General features: G+C 34.3%; 1 protein-coding gene across 1 annotated transcript in view; it reads left to right on the top strand.

Moving 5' to 3' along the window:
• LOC129217079 (iduronate 2-sulfatase-like) overlaps positions 1–15,624 on the top strand; it is a 36,454-nt gene extending 20,830 nt beyond the window's left edge. Inside the window, exons 5-8 of the mRNA XM_054851328.1 lie at positions 1,029–1,248; positions 5,756–5,916; positions 6,910–7,036; positions 10,995–15,624. Of these exons, the coding sequence (XP_054707303.1) occupies positions 1,029–1,248; positions 5,756–5,916; positions 6,910–7,036; positions 10,995–11,722 (1,236 nt within the window). The 3' untranslated portion in view covers positions 11,723–15,624. The remainder of the gene's footprint in view (positions 1–1,028; positions 1,249–5,755; positions 5,917–6,909; positions 7,037–10,994) is intronic.
• Positions 15,625–17,527: the final 1,903 nt, after the last annotated feature.

Genomic DNA, 17,527 nt, shown 5'->3' with positions numbered 1-17,527 from the left:
CTAATAAAATGTAGGTAAAATGAAATAAACAAAAAAAAATATATTCATGTAATATTATCAATGCTGGTGTGACTATTTGCTCTCAACAATTTTTTATTAAATTAATCTTGTTTTCACCGATTTCTGTTTTTTAAATTTCATAAAATTAATAAAAAATGTACCTTAAGGGTTCCCAAACTTTTCCATTTTGCGGCACCCTTAGGAGAATTAGAATTTTCTTACAGCACCCTAGTTTATTTTTAATGCTTATGAAATATTGATATCATGGACACTTCGCATCAACACTTCCCTTTTTCTGTGGTACCCACTTTGAGAACTTCTGCCTTAAGAAATTGAACAGATGAATGAACATATCGTCATCTCAAGCAACAGATCTTAGGGTTATTTCTGGGATTAGGATTATTTTCTCAAGCAACATATCTTAGGGTTATTTCTGGGATTAGATGTCTTAGTGTTGCTCTGAGGTGACAATATAGGTTAGTATCGAGTACATATTTCATATGTGAAATTTTAATAAGCTACCCTTGTAGTAAGTTTTCTATTTCTTCCTTGTGTGCACTACTCTCCTTCTGTTTAAACCTAATATTATTTAACCATTAACCTAATACTTTAAACCATTGCCAGGTTTTTTTTTTTTTTTGAAGTATTTTTTTTTAATTGGATAGCAGAGTATCAATTAAATCAGTTGCCCTTTAAAAAAAAAATGCTGCCCCCCCCCCCCTTTGCATGACCAAGTTATGCCTTACTAGTAATTAAAAAAATGCTTTTTAAAATAAAATAATAAATTGAAATGTGTTGAACTATACTTGTCTTGAACACTGGAGTTTGAACAAAACAATAACATTGAATAAATTTTTTATATTGTTATTCAAATAAGAAATCAATTGCAAATGTAAGTAATTATCCACACTGGATCACTAGGTTCTCAACCAAACATAGAATTTATTCTGAAAATGTAAATGTTTTTCAATTTTCATTTCGAACTATGTAACTGTTGCATGTTTTTAACTTCTTAATCTTATTTAAAGGTATGCCCGTCAGCTGATGGCAAGAAACGTATGAATTTAGTTTGTCCTGTGGAAGTAGAAAATCAACCTGGAGAGAGTCTTCCTGATATTGAAAACACCAACTATGCTATTCAATACTTGAGAAATAAAAGCATGAGTATAAATAGATCCACTCCTTTCTTTCTTGGAGTTGGCTTCTATAAACCTCATATTCCATTTAAATTTCCCAAGGCGTATCTAGGTTTGTTTATATATATGTATATATATATATATATATATGCAGTACAACCTCAATATCTCGAATCTCTCGGGATGGGGGAAATATTCAAGATATTAAGTTTTTGAGTTATCAAGTTTAAAAAAAAATACACTAGTAACTCTCACAATTACACACATGTACAATGTACTATGGGATCACTTTGAATTCGGATCAATAAACTTTTTATTTCCAATGGCACATTTAAAGACAGTTGAATATCAAAAGGATAACAACAAAACTATAAATGAAAACGAGCAATCCAATAGCGTTCCCAGATGGATGTCCGAGGGAGAGCAGGACATCTGGACAAATGAGGCATGTCCATTACTTCGTGGAGATCACACAAAGTGCAGAAAGGGTCAGGAACCACGTTGATACGACAGAGATGTTTTTGTAGGTAATCAAAATGGCCAGGTAATAAACGAAACATGGCGACAGATTTCATCCTAGGCCAATTAGGGACACTCAGAATCAGCTCAAACCATGGTTTATTGCTGTTGCGATTTTTGAGTTCTTTGTAAAAAGTGTCTTTAAATATTTTCTTTATTAAGCTTTTGATGTTACTAAATGGAAGCTTAGGATTGGTTCTCTGAAGAACCGATGCTCCCTTTTTGGCCAAAAAATCGGCCATCTCATTACCTTGGATTCCACAGTGGGCCGGAATCCACTGAAGAACAACTGTCTTATTATTTCTGGCAAGCCGGTTAAGGAGCTTCAAACAATTATCGGTGGTTAAAGTTCGGGAGTGGCTAGGTGTATCGATAGCTTGGAGTGAAGCCTTTGAGTCCGTTAATACAACTGCTTTTGTAAAAGAGTCTAAATGTGGCTGGAGCTGTGACAGGGCCTGGCAAATGGCAGCAATCTCGCCATCGAAAGCTGATCTATGGTTGCCAATGGGGGTGTAAAAGGAAAAAAGTTCACAGTAAACACCAGCACCAGTATTAACACATCCATTCACTTTAGAGCCGTCAGTATATATTCTCAACCATTTCTCTCTGGGGTAACAGGATTCTATTGTTTCGAGAGCAAGAGCTCTTAACACTACATCATTTGTCTCCGCTTTGAACACATCCTTGATCAAATTAAGGTGAATGGAGCAACCTTTTTCAGAAATGGGGTTTATGGAGGGAGGAAATTGTTCAGTCTCATATTTTAAATCTAGTTTTGAAGAAATATCAGCTACTCCCTGGAGAAAACCTTTTTGTGATTTTAAGTTTCTCCCGCCAACCAGAGAGTCCTGGTTCCACAGGGACAGACACCCAGGGATTCTAAGTATTCTTTCCCATAGGAGAAGAGCTCTTTCTTCAAAGATCATCTTTAGAGGTATATTATCAGTGCTGAGTAACATGCAGTCAATGGGTGTTGTCTTCACTGCTCCGGTAATCAGTCGTAGAGCCTGATTTTGAAAAGTCTCACACTGTTGAAGGACTTGCTCTGATCCTGTGATCAGTGGCTCACAGCAGTAAGTAAGGATGGGTAGAATATAAGTTTTGTATGTAAAATTTAGCGTGTCTCTTGAACAACCCCATTTAGAACCCGCTAATATTTTTAGGTGATTAAGTCTTTTTATGGCACGTTGGGTGATGTCCTAAACATGGGACCCCCATGTAAGTTTTCTATCAAAACTGACGCCCATGTATTTAAAGTTTTCAGTCAGTGGTATCTGACACCCTTTGTAGAAAATTTGAGGGTAAAAAGGTTGATGCATCAATGAAAAAGACTCAACAAAAGTCTTATCAAGATTTACCTTCATATATTCAAATCTGTCCATCTTTCAAGAACTAACAAAGCCTTTCCTAAAATCCCTTCTATGGTGACTTTGGCTTTGTTCTTAGGGGCTGTAGACCAGATGACAAGGTCATCAGCATAAAGCAGGCATTGCAATCCGTCAATCTTTTTCAATTCACTGATTAAATCATTGATGTATATGTTAAAAAGTATACAGCGGATCACTAGATTTGAAATATTATAATAGTTGAAAGTGCACAGGATGCAATTTTGAAATTAACAACAATTTTAACTTTCAGTAAGTTACCGCCTTATAGCCAAGGCTTTGTTTTTTCACTTAAAAATTTAAAAATTTTCATCTTCAACCAGTAACCGTACATTCAAAAAGTTCTCAGCAGCCATTTTGTAGGAATTTAAAATAGCAGAACGATGAAAATGAAGAACGCTTTTTCCGTTTTTGCTTGAAAAATCGACCACCCTTTCCTCAAAGTGGACAACATGTTCGAGAGAATTGCACAAAGATTCTAAACTCTGGGGGGAAAACACAGCACCCCCTCATACCAACACTCCCCTATTTTGCCCCAATACCGTATTCACAAAATTTAAAAGAAAAGGGATGAAATACATTAAGTAATTGCCCCTGGAACTGGTTTTTCTACAAAAATTGCCAAAGAAAACGACAATTGAAACTTACTGCTGTGCAAAAATTTTGACATATCAAAGGTTTTGAAAAATAAATTTCGAGATAACTATGGAAAATACATAGGGGTTTTTATAGAAAATGCGGGGGGAAAAATTTTTTTTTGAGATGTCAAGTGTTTTGAGATAAGGAGGTTCGAGATATCAAGGTTTGACTGTATATAAATGAATTTATAATTTTATGTAATCATCCTTTTTTTTCTTCTTTTTTTCTTTCTTTTTTAAATAATGGAGATTGAAAAGTATTTGTTTAAATCTAATGCTAGAAAGAACTTTTTAAAAATAAACCAAGAAAAGTACAACATTAGAAATAGTTTCTTTCTAAAATTTCCTTTGTCAGTTTTTTTAGAGAGAGTAATTTCTATCCCCCATTTTTAATAAACTTTTAATTTACAAACACTAAGAATGTTATGAACTTGTAGCTGGTCCCAATCCTACTTTTATAGCTGTAAGTTTTCAAATCCCTCTCCCATTAGTGATAGCTAAACTTTATTTTCTGTTAACTTTGCTTCAAAATGTTGTGTTACTTAAGTCTTGAACCTCCCTTGCATTCCCCCTGCTTTCTCCGCAGAATATTAAAGCAGCCTGCCTCAGAACTTTCAGAGCCCATGACACTACCCACTCCCCCACACACAGGCAAAATAAGTTATTAGAATTAATTTGATGTTTTGCTTATAATACTAATAGCCCTGCCTGAATAAATTTCAGCTGTTGTATCAGCTATTTTTTGATAAGTTGGAATATTACATTTAACTGGGAGACTAAGTATGTTGATTTATGTGGTCAAACTTCACCAATACTCAATAGCAGTTTATAATGAGTAATTGTTTTTAACTGTCCATAGCAAAATTTCTGACACAAAGATGAATGCTGCGATATCAGCAAATGTATATTAAGGTTCGTATAATAACGCGTTATGCAGATATTCAGTGGTGTTGCTACCGGGAGGCGGAGAGGGATGTCACCCATCTGAGGGGTGACACCCAAAGTGTAATTACAAGTTTTTGAAAAATATAAATACTTTAACTCAGAAAATTTCAGTATTTTTAATAATATTTACTGTATCAAATGCAGTTCCATCACCACGATAAACTCTTTCTCCCCCATTACATCAAACATTATCAAAGCAAGTCTAAAATACATTTTTAAGACTACAAATATGAAATTTTCCGGGGGAGAAACCCCCATACCCACCATCATCGAGTGGTTATTAAACTCAGCCTATAATCATATTGTCAGTACTTAGAACTAGTAGCGACTTCCTCTTGAACCAAAATAATGGAAACCCATTATCTTTCCCTGTGTTTGAAATAATTGAAAAGTGATTAAAACTTCCTACACCCCCTTACTTTTTTCACCTAGCGACGACCCTGCACGTAAGTAGGGCAAGTTGTATAAAAAGTGTTGTTATTTATTTTTGGCTTTTGTGCATCAACTATCTTAAAATTTTGTCTTAAAAGCATGCAGTTATTTCTGAATATTGTATAAATTTCATGTTTACGTAGTTTTTTTTTTACTTTTGTAAAGGGGTGGGTGACACCACAAATTTCCACCTCGGGTGTCCCCTATGCTAGGGACGCCACTGTAGATATTGTAAGTATAATGTGTCACCAACTGAATTTTGACATGTTATACCTATGGTATTTGATCCAAAGGCAATGAGAGGCATACAAAATTGTTTTTTCTACCCACATTAATTTGGAAATCATACTGGTACATTCATTTTCTTTTCAGACACATCCAAACAAATATCTTTCTCTGTCATCTCTAAATACAACTAAAGTTAGGATTAATATGAGCAAAGTTGTCTTTTGTCAAGATGAGAGTTGCTTTTAGAATGGCCTTGCAGCATTTAAAAAATGCTTTTTAATTTATATGCAGGACATGAATTTTGTGACCAACCCAACCAATTCTGAGCCAGTATTCTTCATTCATTTCTTTTTTCCCCCTTTGCTAATCATCATAAAAATATGGATATGAACCAAAATGTTATTAATTCTGCATTCATTTATAAGCTTAAACAATTTTATGCTTTTTTTTTTCAATGAATTTGTGATTTCAGATTTGTACCCAATTGAGTCAATGGATTTAGCTCCTAATAGCACTATTCCTTCCAAAATGCCTAAAGTTTCTTGGAATCCATGGACAGATATCCGTGAAAGAGATGATGTGAAAAATCTAAATGTGAGCTTTCCATATGGTCCTTTGCCTACAAATTTCCAGGTGAACAATTATTGGCTTTTAGTTATTAGATAAAACTTGTGAAAACCAAAGCAAAAATGTCTTTTCATTGCAGTGCTACCTGTTATCAACTAGAAGTGCAAGTAGTTAAAACGAACTTTTGCTTTAAAGTCAGTCTCATCCCTTTCTAAAAGTATTTTCTTAAAAAATATTAGAATGTGTGACTTTTTTTTTCCTAAAGTTTTTTTTATAAACAATGCTTGAAAGATCTTATTTAGAGTAAGCTGTTCAGTTCAGTTTTGATCTTATCTTAAGAAAGATTATATCGCTCGTTTGGAAAAAAAAAAAGAGCTACAATATAGATTTTTTTAATTTTCTTTTTTTTTTTTCGTTTCAAGGCCTTCAAATGAAGGTTGCCTTCTTTCAGAAATAACAGATTCTTTGTTCTAATATTAACCACTGGAGATCCCACTAAACTTGCTTTTCTTAATGCTAATTGCCTGAAGAGTTCAATTTCAAACGCTTCTCATGTAAAATTTAATTTCTTCATATTGTGGCATTCTTCTTCGAAATGAGTGATATTTAGACTATGATTTAAGACAAAAGATTTACTATGTGTTTGTCTGGCAATGGGAAGTCAATATCAATCCTAAGTAATCCTAAAATGGAAGACGTTACTACTTCAGCAAGGAAATACTAAGTATTTGGTTTAGTTTGCTCGAAACAGGTTGTAAAAAACTTGCAATGAGGTGATTAGCTTTGTGAAGCTCTTATTATTCAATGGATATTACAAAAACAATGGCATACACAAGTTTTTTTTTTTTTTTTTTTTTTTTTGCAACAAACCGTCCACTCATTCCCCCCCCCTCCCCCTGTATAACTTGATAAACAGATAAATTTTTATATCTTTTTCTCTGCAGTGTGGAGAAGTTTTTATTCCTTTCCTTTGCAAATAATTCTGAAATTAACAATTTGATGCAAATTATTCTGCTTTGATTTGGTTGAAACAAACTCAATAATCAAACTTTGTTTTAGAAACTGGCTCGCCAAGGATATTATGCTTCTTTATCCTACATGGATGACCAATTAGGAAAGTTGCTTGAAGTCCTTGAAGAAACTGGATACGCAAAACACACTGCAATTGTGTTATTTGGAGATCATGGTATACTCTTATGAAAATCTTTTCTCAATACTTAAAATATTTGTTATAACTAGTGTTCACTCTAGAGAAAAAAAGGGCAGGGTGCAGGTCTTTGAAAGGGGCACTATTTATTATAAAAAGGGCACTATATATATTTCAACGCGATCTTCCCCCATCCAAGACCAATGAGGCACCTCTCAAAAAATACTGATTCGCCCCCCGCCCCCCAAAAAAAGGAGAAAAATAACATCTTAAAACACCTTGCGAAAATTTCATCCATTCGTCTGTACCATGAGCAAGGGGGAGAAGGGACTGTTGGCAAGGGCCTGATCCCCAAGGGGTCCAATATTTTTTAAACTAGGGGTGAAATATAGAGGCAAACAACATGGAGGGTGACCCGGAAATTCATTTGTGCACACCCCCCCCCCCTGCCACCATTAACTTCAGTATTGAATATCATTTTTTACAGAAAATGCATTTGTCTTTAGGCTAGATTGCCCTCCCCCTTCCCCAAATGCCAACTATAAGCACATTTTTCAAACTCCGTAGGAACATTTAGCTAATGCTGAATATTTTCTTTGGGTGTGTTTCAACACTTTTCAGGCCATAACTGTGACTACTTTTCAATAAGAATAAAAAAATTCTAGGCATTTCAAAATCCTTTGAATTTCAATGTAAGATGAACAGTATTTAATTACGGATCCCCCCTTCCTATCTAAAAACTGCTTAGTAATGTGCATTATGCCATTAAGTATTTTAGTAGACATCAAAAACATGATGAATGTAAATTCAACTTTTTTAAATATATTATACTTCAAACAGAATAATTATTAAAATATTGTGTGCTGGTCTTCAAAAATGCAGTTGTAGCAAAGTGCAAAACAAAAAGGCTTTATTTGAATGCCTAGTGTTGGACTTGGACTTGACACAACTTCATGACACAAATGTATTTGCAGATGTATGCGTTACCCAAGCAGCTGGGACGAGTCCAAAATTTTAATTTCACTGACAATTTTTATGAAAATTTAATACATTTTATTTTTGTGATTTTTTTTAAAAGCAATATTATAGTTTTTTATGTATAAAAAAAGAAACAGTACAAAATCATTTTAGTTGAAAAAGCACAAGTATGTCAAAAGTATGTTTTTAATTATGTCAATAAGTTTTTTTAAATAATTGTTAGTATACAAGTCCTATTCAGAGATAATACAAATACTCAGCAAAAAGGAATGAATAAATATTTTGCAGCTGAAAATTTCCTTGGCAAATTTCACACAGAACAATATGTTTCCATTTCGAAAGTTCTTTTTGTTGGGGGGGGGGGGAGGCTAAAAATTCAAGATAACAAAAAAATACCCTTGTATTTTGGTTCAGTAGACTTTGTACTGTGTACTACTTAGAAAACAATTAGAAAGTTCACCAATCAGAAACAGATTCGAAAAGATTACTTCACAATAACTAGCAATGCGCCAAAATTAGCTAAGCCTAATTTCCACGTGCAAACGAAAAACGGACACAAATGGCTGAAGCGCTACGAAAAGGCCTATTCATACGATGTTTATTGCTCAATTCAGCATTATATTCCAAAATAATTTTCATTTTGGTGAAAGTGCCGTTTTTGTTACTTTATTTTCGTTAATCTTCCGATTTTGCAAGTGCGATTTCGGGGAATTGATAGTTATAAATGAGGTAAAATCGACCTGTATTGGACCTTGAAATTGTTAACTAGAACTGTAAATGAGTTTTGAAACGATAATTTCGCAAACTTGGTTATTTCTTTTTTTTTTTTTTTTTTTTTTTTCAATTTTTTTAATATATATTTGTTTAGAATTTTTCGCGGGTTAATTCAACAGGCTTCGCGGGCCACGTTTGGCCCACGGGCCATAGGTTGTGCATTCCTTAGATCCTAAGGAATTCAAGCACTATGTTAGCTTTCAAAACTTTATCAATCACTTCAAAATAAACGCTTTTTCCAAGCCCTTTACAAGGATTATCAAGAGCATACAAACCCTGCTTCTATTCTGTTTTGCAGGAAAAAAGAAAAAGGAACAGCCTGAAATATTTCAGTAAACTTCATATTTTTTCGGCCAGCATCATCGTCAAGAACCATGTATTTTCAAATTAAGAACCATTTGCGTTTGCACTCGGACTTTTCGGACAAGAAATGGAGCAGTTTATCTGCATCTGTTCTTGTCTGACAAATAGTACCCCTTCTATTTTTCCTGGAACTGGCGCCCCCTAGTCCTACAGATGAAGATAAGGAAGCCTACCTACCACCCTCCCTCTCTCATTGTTGATTCTCAGAAACTCAAGGATGGGAAAGAATTAAACAATAATCTCCCCCCCCCCCCGCCATCTCGGACGACCGAACACCTTCAAACCCATCCTCAGTGGAAGAAAGATATCTACCTTTTGTTTCCAACTGATAAGTCTGTTAGAATTCCAAGAATCTCATCCCCTCTTTGCCTAGGTGTTTACATCTCCTTTTATTCATGAGGCCGTTTTCAGGGTGAAATTCTGGGGACAATGGCAAGACACGAGCGTTTTCGCAGATGATCGCTGGACAAATAAAATTGCCCCAATATCGCGGCAGGTCGAAACGATGCTCGAGGCCTTCTTTTTAAAAACACAGGGCGCATATTGTTATTTTTGAAAAGGGCGGGGCGCATTTTGCGATCTAAAAGAAGGGCGGGGCGCATTCTGCTGATATGAAAAAGGGCAGGGCGCTGCGCCCTTCAAAAACGGCCTAGCGGGAACACTAGTTATAACGTGTACAAAGGGGTTTTAATCTGCTTTCAAAGTATTTTCGCCTGCCTGTTTGATATTGATTTACATGTGTACGCAAATTAGATCCGCTTTGGGACCCCGTCACAAAATTCCATGTCATAAAAGCTACCACTTTGCAAAATTTTATATCTTAAAAATCATAACTTTTCGAAAATTTTATTTGTGAAAACAGTTTTTTCATTACTTTTAAGCTTAATCAATTCGTCTGAATGTAAAACATCAGTTTAAAAAAAAAACCTCCAGCTTCGGAGTCATTCCAAGTCAAGTAGTCCTTTTGGCCAAGTAGATTTCGGATCAGATTTCTGATAGCCAAGCCTGCTCTTCTATACGATATGAAATGATTATTTTCACTCAAAATATAGAAGAAAAATGCCCTAAAAGAAAAAATTCACATCAATTTCTTTTTTTCAAAAAATGCAGACTTAAAAATAAAAAAATAGGATCAAAACCTCTTATTATTTTGGGAAAATATATATTTTTAAAAAACTGATATATGAATTAACTTTCAAAAAAAAAGAAAGTTTCAAAGAAGTTTTAGCTCGTTGTCAAATAAATATATAAGCGCTTATGATTTTTGTACTTTAGAAACTCATGTAGTTTTATTAAGGGTTCATTTTTAACACTTGTGAATTTTGTAAAGGATTCAGTTTTTGAGGTTACAAAAGTTGTGAAGACTTTGCTTTAGAGCCCCTTAAAACACCGGTATTGCACTATGACTCTTTTGTTCTTATTAATACTTAAGTGCAACATATTAAACTATGAATACTTTTCGTTAAATCAAGGATATCATCAAATCAAGGAGCCTAGACATTCAATGCAGTCAAATCCGGACCAATGAAATGTATCATTATATTGAGCAAATCGATACATCGAAGTTATACTGCATTTTAAAAATCATAACTTTTACATATTTTTTTCTTTTAAAAGTTGCTAAGTTATGTCTGTTGTAAGGTCTTTTTTTAATATTTGTTTTCAACTTGCATTTCAACAGCCAACTTGCACGTGAAGTAATATGGCATGTGGTTAAGTTCAAGAAACTTTGACCTGCACTTAATTATATACAGTATGATACAGCTTCATAACTATGTTCAAGAACAGTAATGGGAAAATAATTTGTATTTGTTGTTAACAGAATTATTTTTAAAAAAAAGCTTCAGTAGTAAATGGAAGAAATATAATTTATTCATTTTAGGTTGGTCTCTTGGCGAACATCAAGAGTGGTCCAAATATAGCAATTTCGAAGTTTCACTGAAAGTACCTCTTATAGTTCATGTGCCTGATCTCACTGAAACCTCAAATAAGCGCAAGCCTTTCAAACATGTGCCTGTTCTTGATATGATAGGGAAGGAAAATGCAATACAAGTTCCAAAATATGTGTCAGAAGATCTGGTTGAACTCGTTGATGTTTTCCCTACGCTGTCTGAAATAGCTAATATTGCTGTTCCTCCTTTATGCAAAAATTTTACTTCTGATTTCTGTTCAGAAGGTATTAGCTTCTATCCGGTGATTCAACATTTAGTTTATGATCCTTGGGTCGAGTTTTCGTGGAAAACAGCAACATTTAGTCAATATCCAAGACCCTCAATTGCTCCTCGTAACAATAGTGATCAACCCAAGTTAAAAGACATAATCATCATGGGTTACTCTATCAGGACAAAACACTTTCGTTATACAGAATGGGTTAAATTTGATAATCAAGCTTGTAAACCTGACAGAGCTGTTATTGTGTCACGAGAACTATATGATCATAGGACAGATCCTTTTGAGGTTGTAAATGTTTCCGATGTTGAGTCATATGCAAATACTGTGATAGAGTTATCCAGGAGAATCAAAAAGGGATGGCGGAATGCTTTACCTCCAGGTCTTTTTGATTCGCCAAAATACGTTGATCCTGCGACTTATGTTGCTGAGAAACAATAGATTTACTCACTACCACATTGTCCTTAATGTAGCAGTATCTGTATATTAATTTTATGTTGTGCCATTTTTGTACTTTTTAAGTGGGCTATTTTTAAATAGCATTGTGTTTTTAATATCAAGTATATGGAATATGTTAGTTTTTTGAGTTAAAATAACTGTTCTTTAATACATAAGTATCAATGTAGAGCAACATTTAAATTTCAAGAGTGAAATTTGCATGTACATATACATTCCTTTCGATAGGATTTTAAGGAGTTTCTAATAACATATTTTGATGTATTCGTCAGGGCCGATCCTAGGGTGTCGGCTGCCCGCGTGCAAAGACCAAATGTGCCACCCCTCTAAAGCATTTTACAATTTTTGACTAAGGTTTAACGTCCTTATCCATCTTCCTTAAGTTTCTGTATTAAGTTTAAAGGAAAGGGATCACAATAAGGATGTAATTATAAAAAGTAAGAAAAGTTTATTCTAGTAAGATACTCTTCAGGTATCTTGGAAGAAAGTAATACATTACAAAAGTGACGACTAGTTGTAAAAACGCATTTTAGTCTGTCTTTGGTGACGTCAGATGAAGGACAATTGGGAGGGAGTTGTCTCCCCCGAAAATTTTTCAAAATTGATGCATGATAAACAATTTTAATTAATCTTTGGTTGTGTTGGGTTGCAAGGAGAAGAGAGTGGGGAATTTTCAAGGTCCAAGGATAAGGTTTCAAATTTGAGGTCAAAAATCGAAGTTTTAGATTGAAACTTTAGGAGAAAGCAATGTTGGGATTTCTTCCTGAAATTCTTTTGAAATTGAAACCGAAGCCATTTTTTGTGAGGCAGAAAGATTGCAACTCTTCCCGAAAATTTTCCGAAACTGAAGTTTTAAATATGCAATTTTTGGCTGTCGTAGTTGATATTACAGGAATGAGGGAGATTAGCTCCTCCCTTATCGAAAATTTTTCAAAATTCAAGTCTAACACACAAATTTAGGCTAAATTTGGCTCTTTAGTGATGGCAGGGGGACTGGGAGATTTCCTCCAGAAGTTTCTGGGTACTGTAGTTTTAAAAACACATTTTTGGGCTATACTTGGTAAAGATCAAGGAAACGTGAAGACATTAGCTGGAAATAACTAGCCCAAAAATATTTTTTGAAACTGAAATCAATTTTAGGCTATTTTGTGGTGAGAAGGGTTTGGGGTTCCGAGAGGGATATCTCTAAAAGCGAGGACTGGGAAGCTTTGGTGGACCTTTTTAAATATTTATTGACATTAAAATCTGAAAAAATATAATTATAGACTATCTTCGTTGACGTAACAGGATTCCCTGATGTCACAAAAAGTAACATATAAGCAGGCGGCTAATTTTTTAGAAATTGAGGTCTCAAAAAGGTACTTTAGGCATTGTTGGATAACGATAAGACAATGAGCAAGTGCCCTTGGTGTGCTGTTTTTTGAAACTGAAGTCAATTTCAGGCTAGTTTTGGGAAGAAAGGGGTTGGTAGCTCCATGGAAAAGTCTACTAATGACATTTTAAGCTATCTGTGATAACGTTGGAGAAAAGAGGGATCCAGGGACCCTTCCCCAAAAGTTCTTTGAAACTGATGTTTGAAAAAACGCAATTTAAGCCTGTTTTCGAAGACGTTAAGGGGAGAAGGTGGGATTAAGAACCTCTCTAAAGATGCTAATTCAGAATATCTTTGGTAGTTATGTTAGGAAATGGAACAATCTTTCATGTCATTTAGAGAAGGATCAGGGTTCAGAGATGTCCCCAGAACACACATTTTGAAGGACCTTTAGGGACTTCAGGCATGGAGAACTGTTAATTGTTAGAAATTAAAATCGCAAAAAAAAAATAAAAAAATTTTAGGCTGCATTTGGTCAATTAAGGCAGAGTGGGGGTGGGGGGGGGGTATGTACCTGGTGCAGGAGGCTTAAGATCGGGTCCTTAACATCGGTTCAACTGTTCAACCAAGGAAATTTTCCATTTATTAAAGACCTAAAAACGCAATTTTAAATTTTCTTTAGTCTTGTCAAGGAGGTCATGTCCTCCTTTGGATCCATGTTTTGGAGCCACCCTTGAATTTGCTACCCCAAGTACAGGCTTTGCCCCCTCTGAAGTCGGGCAGTTCATTATGGATGTAACTGTCTCCATAACAAATTGCCGTGACAGGAAAAAAATTACAAAATTTTAGTTTGTTATTCATATATATTTGACTCTCAAGGGAATTGTGATTGTCCATTGTCTCTCAGTGTAGCCAGGCTAATTGCACACAAATTTATTGTTTGAAGTGCTTGAGAATGTGTTTTATTAGTATAGATTTTTTAAACCAAAGTATGTCTTCATTATTTTGTTTCTGTAACAGTTTACGGTGGGAACGGGGGAGCATTAGGGCCCTCCCTCAGTGCTCCTTTTAGAAGGCACCCTTTAATGCTTCAGGAGGGAATCACTGTCCTCATTGCCTCTCCCCTGTACCCATTCTTGATTGCTGACTCTGCTACAAATTTGCCATCAAATGAAGCATGTATGTAAAGAGTAGATATTAATGGGACAATGAACCAGCACACTTGTTCACTCACTTTCTAATGCTATGCTATTGGCAAACGGGAATTACAGTGCCCGCCGCTTATTAAAATCACATTGGTTCAGAAGATATTTGATTTTATAAAGCGGCTGATTTTATAAAATGGCATACCAAAACTCAATTTAAAAAATTATAGATTTTGAAGTTCAAATACTCTAAAGACGAAATGAGGTACTTCATTTATTTTTGTTTCGAGTGTTTCAAATTCAGTTATTTTGAGCATGAGGTACATTTTTTTCAATTTGCACAAGGGTCTTAATCAAATACAATATGCCAATATTTTAACAGAATTGCAGAGTAAAGAACAATATCGTTCGCAAGTTTACAAAATGTTTATAAGTTTTAACATTATATTTTCCTCTTGGCTCAAAAGTGCATCGTATACAAGCACTTTTCTGATATGTAATGAAGAGAGCACATTCGGCTCTGACATTTCCTCATCTTCAGAGGCCAATTCCTTCCCTTCTTGGTGCATCTTTATCAATTTTTGGCGTATTATATCCAAAAGTTTGATTTTATAAAACGGCGATAATGATTTTATTCAAGGATGGTTTTAACATGTTTTGATGTTGCGATGATTCTGTTCTTCCAAATTTGATTTTAAAAAGCGGCCGATTTTATAATCCAGTGATTTTATTTGTGGCAGGTACTATATTTTGATTTTAGAAAAAATAAAAATCAGCATAATTATTCGACTTCTTATTAGTTATATTGTAAAAAGTTCTTGAAGAATTTTGTTTAATTCATAGAACTATATGTGACCTCCAACCGCCCCGTGCTGTTGGCCGCCTGTGTGCGGTGCATGAGCCGCAAACCTGCTAGGATTGACCCTGGTATACATGTAATCTAATTTAGATCTAAAAAACATAAAGGAGCCCATAATAAAAAAGAAACCAAAAAATCAATAACATTATCGGAACATTTTAGAAACTGCCTTTTCACTTTGCACCCATTCCTCATGCCAGCCTATTTTACACATATTATAGTCTGTTTAATGTTTTGTCATTGTTTTCATTCTAAAGAAATATGAGTGTTCTAGTATTGATGCTTTTTTTTTTTTTTTTTTTTTTAATGTTTTAATGTTTGGTTCCTATGTCTATGATTTTGGAGGTTAAATTACCTGTGGAGTTAGTTAAGTGTATTTTCAATAGTAAAATTCACCAAAGTTTTTTGGTTGGACAGTTTTTCAAGATCTTACTTTTGTACATTACATCTGTACATACCTGTAAATTTGTACAAATAAATATATGTGTATGTGTGTTTAGCAATTAACAGATTTTAGTACTTTATTTGCAATAGTTATACAAATGCTTTTGTCCTTATCAAAAATAAAATATTTCTATGTCTTTTGAGTGTTTCTTTTTAAAAATGCTTATACAAAAAGGCATCTTGATATCCACTGTTTTTATTCATAGTAAAATTACTAATTTAAATATGTAATATGAAAGTATGTAAGGCAGTTTTTTCTCTCTCTAAATAATGCTGTAACATATGATTTGCAACATCACCTCTTGACTGTACGCATTTCTTTTTTCTTTTCAATTTTTGTAAATTGGATAAGCACATCATAAATTAATTGATATAAACTGATTTAGGTAACATGAATTGTACCACCTAAAACAAATATGTAATGGTTATTCGAAACATTATAAAATGCAATGATAATAATATTCCACATTGACGTAGTTCTCCCCCCCCCCCCCTTCCCTAATACACACACACACACAATAATGGTATTTGCTATATTGGGATTCTAGTGTTTTAAAAATTTTCGTGAAAAGCAGCATAGTTATTAGTGGTTTTATTTTTATCAGAAATATACTCTAGGCTTAAATAATATCAGATTTTTCTTATCTCTTGATTTATATTCATTTTTTTTTTTTTTTTTGATTAATTGTAATGATGCATTAATTATTTTTTAAAAACATAGCTATATTTAATAAACCAGATAATTATTTACTTCTGAAAGTAACAACCAAATATACTTATTAGTATCTACTTCAGTAGAATAGTTTCTTTTCTCACACCTTCTATGTTAAAGCGTCTTACTTCAGCAATTTGTATGCTATTGCAGCAATGACTTCGTTCTTCTACCAAGTTATTAATATCTAAAGATATGCATATGTATCATAATAAAAACATTCGAAACTGATTTTTCTGAATAAGGGTGTTAAATTAACTCAGGTTCAGGAATTTTTTATCATTGCTTCAATGTAAAGCACAATCTAAATTATTGGTCTCGAATTAAAAAAAGAAAGTACGTTTCCATTAGGGACTACGTCTCGACTCAACAACTGCATGGTACCTTTGTGCAGTGGTCATTGCCGGTGAATTTTAAGATTTCTACTTCGTCAAAATTCATTATTTAAGTTAGCCAGTAGTACCCTACAAGGAGTTGTCCGCACGAAAAATTTAAATTGCTACACTCTAAACACAATTAAGATCCCTTTCCACTAGAAAGGAAGAAAAAACGAAGGTAATCGCATTTTATCAATTAAATTTACTCATGAGTACTCCCTTTCGTTATCAACAACGGACCCTCGAAAATCACTGTTATGCCGGCTCCACACTCTCCCTGAAAAGCACGAGAGGTTTTTTTTGCCGAGAGATCTGTGACGTCATGGCGAGGGAAGCGTGGAACGAGAGAACCGTTCACACTCTCGGGCGAGGTGCTTGCGCACGCAGAAGCCGGTGATGTCACGAGCATTCGCGCGTGTTTCAACTGTCAATCCGCTTGTTTGTTTACAAAATGGACCACGAAGTAGAAGCAGATTTTGCGATGTGCCTGTATTCTTTTTATATACAACTACCTACACATTTACAACACCAAGAGGCAAAAGAAAAGTCGAGGAAGAAGAGATGGTGGTTCACAAATATGTTTATCCGCTATTTTTATGAAACTGTTTTATGACAACAAATGTGAATTTAAAAATTAAGATTACAACCAAACATGGCCACAATATTGTACAATTTAGTTATAAAAATAAAATATAAAGATCTGTACTCATGATTTTCATAGCATTGAATTATGTGCAGCAAAAAAAAAAAAAACCTTCGAAATGCTTCTGACATTTTGTCGACTGATTCTTATGTAAAATGACCCCCTGAATCCGAATATGACCTCCGTTTTCCTCCTATACGTTCCAATTTTATTAAAGTCCCCCCCCCCCAAGTTTTTTAAAAATTTCCTTAGTTTTAGAGCAAATATTTTTTTTTTTTTTTTGGAGGTGAAAGGAGCT

The sequence above is a fragment of the Uloborus diversus genome, chromosome 2 (assembly GCF_026930045.1).
Source record: "Uloborus diversus isolate 005 chromosome 2, Udiv.v.3.1, whole genome shotgun sequence".
In the NCBI taxonomy this organism is placed as follows: Eukaryota; Metazoa; Arthropoda; class Arachnida; order Araneae; family Uloboridae; genus Uloborus; species Uloborus diversus.
Note: the sequence above shows the minus strand (reverse complement) of the source record. Positions and strands in the feature narration are given on the sequence as shown.